This window comes from Camelus bactrianus, chromosome 16, assembly GCF_048773025.1.
Source record: "Camelus bactrianus isolate YW-2024 breed Bactrian camel chromosome 16, ASM4877302v1, whole genome shotgun sequence".
Lineage (NCBI taxonomy): Eukaryota > Metazoa > Chordata > Mammalia > Artiodactyla > Camelidae > Camelus > Camelus bactrianus.
The window spans coordinates 35,135,069-35,141,401 of NC_133554.1; the positions used below are offsets into that span (position 1 = coordinate 35,135,069).

The 6,333-nt window shown below is 61.1% G+C and overlaps 1 protein-coding gene across 1 annotated transcript in view; it reads right to left on the minus strand.

The window, feature by feature from the left end:
* The window catches only part of TMEM132E (transmembrane protein 132E), a 52,268-nt gene extending 46,369 nt beyond the window's left edge, over positions 1 to 5,899 (minus strand). The window contains exon 1 of the mRNA XM_074343039.1: positions 4,379 to 5,899. Coding sequence (XP_074199140.1) covers positions 4,379 to 4,445 — 67 coding nt within the window. The 5' untranslated portion in view covers positions 4,446 to 5,899. The remainder of the gene's footprint in view (positions 1 to 4,378) is intronic.
* Between the last annotated feature and the right edge of the window lie 434 nt (positions 5,900 to 6,333).

Below are 6,333 nucleotides of genomic sequence, written 5' to 3' on the forward strand. Positions count from 1 at the left end.
AAACCACTCTGGGCTCTGGTGCTAGTCCTGCTGCCAGAATGAGCTGGCGGGATGACCTTGGCCGGCCCCCTTCCCTCTCTGAGTGTCCGTTTCTACAACCATGCAAAGGTTGAATTTGGAGGGTCTGTGATCTCTTTCCAAATCTAAGTTGTGAATGGACATCATTGTGGGCAGGGCAACAAGGACAGACCCCTCTCCCAGTCAGTCCCCTCTGTCCCAGGTTGGAGTTGGTGCCTCTCTGGGTCTCAAATTCTACAGCTTCTCAAGCACTCACTTACCAATCCCAGGCCTGGGGTCTATTAGTTTCAGACAGGCCCCCAGTAAGGGACTAGGAGATGCCCCGGTCCTGCCCTCATATTCCGAAGTGGCCTCACTTCCTGCAGCCAAGCACTGAGCTATCCTCAGGATGGATTCCAATAAAGCTCATTTTCTGTACCAAGTTTATAACACATCCCCACCTACTGGTCTTAAACATTAACAAGACTGTGTTGTGGCGTAGGGCTCCGTGTGGCCAGGAAGATGGGTGTGTGTGGGGAGGGAGGGAGAGGGGGGTGGAGCATCATTCCTCACTCCTAGCATCCAGGGAGCCTCCCAAGGCCAACGCCAACCCTGTCCTCCTGCGGCGTCCCTCTTCCTCTCCAAAGGAGGCCAGAGCTTGGCTAATCAGTGGGGTGGGGAGAGTACATACGGATACAACCCAGAAGAGAAGTCAGGCTGGTGACCACAAAGATGGGGACACATGCACTTGAGATCACGTATTCAGAACATCACTACACTACATTCACATCCTACGGAGCTGTGTTGTAACATGTTACTCTAGACACGTGTACCCTATATGTGCTGCTCAAAGGGTGTGGCCCGGCCCTGCCCACCCCCTTGCTCTCTTCCTGGTGCCTCTGTATGTCTCCTCCCCCTCTCCTCTTCTCCTCTACACCCGGAGCTCCTTTTTCAATTGACACTGGGAGGTCCCCCAATAGAGTTGTCTTCCCAACCTATTCATTTCTTCTGAGCACCTACTATGCGTCAAGCTCTGGGAGGTGGGGCAAAAAATGTAGAAGACATGACTCCTGCCCTAAATGCAAATATGTGGGGATCGGTGGTGGGGGGTGCACATATAAATATGCCCACACATACCCTTCATGCACACACCCTGCAGCCCCTGAGGAGTGCCGGGAAGGCAGCATGAAGGGCCACGGCAGCGCCAGAAAGAGATCAGTTACTTCTGCTGGGGGTTGGAGGCTGCTGATGAGAAGCCATGGGGTAATCCAGGCAGAGTCCCTGGAGGAGGAGATGTTTCAGTTAGACTTTGAAGACAAAGTAAGGATTTCTGGAGGCAGGGTATTCCAGGTGGGGAGGTTGGTGGGTGCAAAAGGAGAAAGGCAGGAAGATGAGAAGAGAGAAACCTCATCGCATGCATGGAGGATGGAGAGAGTGCAGTACCACAGAAGTGATGATATTGATCATAAAGGGCCTGGGATGTCAGAGGGTGGGGTGGGGCAAAGAGTGTATCCTTGATCCTACAAGCAGTGGGGAGCTAGTGAAGTTTACAGAGTAGGAGGCTGACATAATCAGTTCTCTAATAGGTTAAACAATCACCCTGCCTTGCTAAACTCCTATCCAAACTTAGAATGGAGCAGAAAGCCTCCCCAGAGACCAGATGCAGGAAAGTGGCCTTCTCAGATGCTCTCTGGCAGAAGCCCTGAGACTGGGAGCAGCACAGGGGCTGCCACCCAAGAGGCTGAGCTGGGCCCTGAAAGGTAGCAGGGCTCCATTCTCACAGGGTATCTGCCCAGCAGTCCTGGCAGAAAGTGAGAAGGGGAGGGATGGGCCAGAGGCCACAGTGCTTGGGGAAGATGGGGAACACGAGGGAGGCAGCCCAAGGTCACCCTGCTCGATGGCGTCAGAATCAGAAACCCAGGCTATTTGGCTCCTGGTCTGGCTGTGTGGTCAGATCCCTGGGGCCTTAGGAGACTGCCAGGCATGGAAAACCGCAAATGCACCCCCACCCCAGCATCTTCAAAGAGCCCAGAAATCCCAAGCAAGGGTTAGCTTGAAGTGAGACTAAATCCATGTACCCTTTCCTTGACTGAGGGATGGTTTGGGTGGGTGGGTGGGTGTTAAGGTATTCCTGAAGGAGGAAGGCTCAGGGGAGATGGGGTTTTAGGGGGGAGGAACTTCTGTGATTTTGGCCTTATCCATGGGGGGGGTCCCCAAACTTTGAGCATCTGCTGAAACCTTTCCCTAAGAATGCGGAGACTGAGGAATGAGATGGGAATTCAGGGAAGAAACTTGGAGAGGGAGACTGATAATCAGGAGGGGGAAATGCCTGCCCAGTGGGGGACCCCTGCCCTACCTCCTCCTCAAACAGCTTCTTTCTAATCGCCAGCCTATCCTGGGCCCTAGGTGTACCAGGCACTGCGCTAAGCGCGGGCTGGGTGGGGGACAGAGAAGAAGCCCACACCACCTGCCTCTGCCACTCCAGGACTGACAGGCTGCAGAGCAGGCACTGATACCTAGGAGAAGGCAGATTTCTAATACTCCAAGAGAAGCAATGCCCAGATAACACGGCCCTACTCCAGCTGGGGTTTAGGAAGCAGACAGGATTCTGGCAGAGGGAAGGGGGAAAGGACCCTTAATCCCAGGCTGAGGGGTCAGGAAGGTGGGCAGTGGAAATCTAGTAAGACAATCTGAGCTGCACAGAGGTGAGGTCATGGCTGGGTTTTTGGAAGGGAACTCAGACAGCAAGATGCAGGAGGGTGGGGTTGGGGGCAGAACCACGCCTAGACCCAGGCTTGAACTGGATTTCCCTCCTGCTGTGCCCCCAAACTCCCTGTTCACCAGGTCCAGGTCACAAGCACGGCCCTGGCAGCTCCTGTGCGCAGACATCCAGAGGCAACCACCCCATCTCCTCCCCACCCTCTGTCTTGCACAGGGAGCCTGAGATTTCTGGTTCCCAGCTGCACTTCCCCTGCCCATTCTTCTGATAAAGAACTGAGGTTGGCTGTGCCTGGTGAAATAAATGCAAAAATGCCTCCCATCGCCCCCTCTCCTCCCGGCGGAGAAAAGCCAATCTACCCATAGACAGAGGTCAGCCAGTTCCCCACCTGCTCCTAGCCTCAGGACCCTAGATTCCCCATTCCTTGTCTTATTCTTTCAACCTTGAGAACGCGTCTTGTTCAGGAGAGACAGCTGGTTAGACCTTGGGCGCGCTCACGACCGGCCTGGGCAGGCTCTTAGGGACCGGGCAGATGTGGGCAAAAGCTAAGCACCACACATCGAAGGATCCTTCACCAACGCCGAGCGCCCACTGTCCCCTCCATCCTCTGTCCTCTCCAGCCTGTCCAGGCTCACCCCTCAGCGTGGGGCAACCAAGTCCCCCGCCTCTTGCAGGTCTGCTGGTTTCATGTTGGGAGGGGGTAGCTAACCTCTCTTCTCCATTCTCCCACCCCCACCCCCACCCCAGCTCTCTCCCTCTCTGGTTCCGTCAGCGCCCCTCGCCTCCTGGAGCGTCTCCAGCTTGCGGAAGGCCCGCTGCAGCCTCCTTCCGTCGGATCTGACTTCCCACTCTGGGGGGCTGGTCCGAGACCCTCGGTCCCCTACCCGTATCCTTGCTGTCCCACTGCCAAAGCGCGCCAACGGCTCCTCCCTCTCTCATCCCCTTTACCGCGGAGCCCGGGGCGAGCCTGGGGAGCAGACGCAACAGATTGCAGAACGCGAGAGCGCGGAGCCGGCTCCCTCTGCCCGCCGCCCGCCGCCCCGGCCTGCACCCGATGCTCAGACCCCCGCCCTCCGGCTCGGCTAAGCCGGCCATTTAGATGCAGCTCACAGGACGGCGGGCAGGCGAGTCGCCGCGGCTCCCCGGGCCCCTGTCAGTCCACTTCCCTTCTCCAGGACCGCCGCAGGAAGCGAGGCAGCGGGCAGCACGGCCCCGCATCGGCCTGCGCGCCAGGGGCGGGGGAAGACATGATCCCCGCGGACCCCAGCAGCCCCCAGTCCCCCCGGCTGCCGGGTTGGGAGTGGAAAGAGGGGCGGCCAGGACGCGATCCAGCAGATCCCTCGGGTCCCTTTAGATTTCCGTGGGCGGACACGCCCCCAGACTCCGGGGTTTAGACCCTTTTCTCTAACCAGTAGAGGGTTGGAGTGACACCCCCCGCCCTTTTCCGGGGCCGGATTTGGTCCCCAGGGCGGGGCTCGCAGCCTCCGCTCCCGCCAAAGCGCTTGGGGGTTGGGGGTAAGTAGAACTGCTGCCCGAGATGCCAAGCTGGGAGCGGCGGCTGCGAGTCCATGGGATGGGGGTGCGCTTTCTCCAGTCTCCTCTCTGCCAGCTCCAGCGGCGCCCGCTGCATCTTCACTCCCGAGTCGGCGCCGCGACACTTACCGTGGGCGAGCAGCGCGGAGAGGCAGAGCAGGGCGGCGCCGCCGCGGCCCGACATCCCTGGGGCCATGGCCGAGGCGGGAGTGGGAGGGGGCCGAGGGGACAACAGTCGACGACGACTTGGCCCCAGGCTGGGCTTGGTCACATCCAACTTAGAGTGGCCCTGGAGCCCGGCTGTCTCTGCTGAGGCTCTGGGGGCCAGGGAGTGCAATTCGAGGACACTTTGAGGGGAGGGGGCGTCCCAGGCGCCGCCGGCTACACCCTCGGAACTGGTGGGGGCGCAGCTCCAGGCGGGAGGAGCCTCCACCTCCCCCGGCTGGTGCCCTCTGCAGGATCTGTGCGGCGAGTGGGGAGCCGCACGTGCGGTCCCGGGGCCGGGTGGCGCCTCGCGAGCTGCCTAGAGCGAAGTGTCGATTCCCCCAGCCCCGTGGCCCAGCTCAAATCCGAACTCGCTCGAGGGTGTAGATTTCCAACGCAAGCCCCAATTTCTTCGGTTTTGGTGGTAACCCCACATGGATAGTGCGGCTTCCTTCCTCCAAGCTCTCTGCAGCAGCTCCAGCATAAAAATCCCAGGTTAGGTGCAAATGAATGATGTCTTTCGCAAAGAAAGAGGAATATCAGGCAACTTTAATCCATCTCGAGAAGAAAAAGTTTCCGTGCAGTGTTGAGACCGGTGACGCGGGTCGCCACCACCCTAGGCAACGCCCGGACAGAATGCCCGACGCTGGCGGTCAGTAGTGTGTCCCCTCGCCGAGCTCGCTGCTCGGCTCCAGCGCGCTCTCTCCAATCTCGACCAGGGCCTGGACTCCACACAGGCAGGCTCAGCGCCGCCTGCCCCAGCAGCGGCTTTGCGGCTGGGGCGACGGCGGCGCGGCCGGAACGGGCTGCCCCATGGAGATGGGGTCTGGAGAAGTGAGGGAGCGGGAAAGCCAGCTAAATGCGTCTGACCCCAGCCCTTCCTGCCCCGGGGGCCGACTCCAGCCTCCCAGGCGTGAGCGTAATAGGATAGAGAGGGGCTTGGCCAGCCCGCGGCAGCCCCGGGCCGCCCCGCTCTCCTCCCAGGTCTCGCTGTCTCAGCAGAAGGGCGCGCTTCTCCTCTTCCCTCCTCGCCTTCCCTGGGGGGACCTGCACAAACCTTGAACTTTTCCGGGGTTCAGAGTCTCCGACGTCTCCTTCTCGCTGCCGCCCCTGCCCTGCCCCCGGACGCCCAATGTCTCGGTGCAGCTGGGCATCCGCTCTCTCTTGGAGTCAGTTTGGGTGAGCGGAGCGCCGCGCCAGCCCGGGCTGCGGGTGGCGAGACCCGGGCGCCACGCCAGGGTCCGGGGCACCGGGCGCCCGCGCAGCCCGCGGCCAGGGAGGCGGCAGCTGGCGCCTACGGGGCCGAGCCGAGTGGAGGTGCCGGCAGGGGGGCCGGCTCCCCATGGACGAGTATCGGGGGAGAAGAAGAATCAAAGAGCAAAAAGGAAGAAGAGGTGGGGGGGGGGAGCCACAGTTGCACGAAGCAGCCGCCGCCGCCGCCGCCTCCTCGGCGATCACGCCGGCTGCTCCGCCGTAAATGACTCGAGAGAGAGACACACACTCGCGTTCGCCCGCCCTCCTCCCCCGTCCGAGATTCAGCGCCCACCCCGGCAGTAGCGGGCGCCGAGCCTGGCGCGCTCGTTCCCTTTCCCTCCCCTCCCAGATTCCCCGCGGTCACGTGGCCCCGGAGCGCGCGGCCCACGACTCGCGCGCCACGGAGAAAACCCCCCTCCCCAGCTTCCCCTCCCCTGCCCACGTGTCCATTCCGCATTCCCAGCCTAGGGGCGCGCGCGGCTCCTTAATGAGACTTGGGCAAGGGCCGACCTCGCGATTCCGCTCGCCCCTGTTTAATTTTTCCTCCCCAGTGCAGGCTAGTGCTGGGGCCCGAGTGGGGCCGGCCGGCTGCAGCGGCTGCATTCCCCGGGGTAGACGCCACCGCA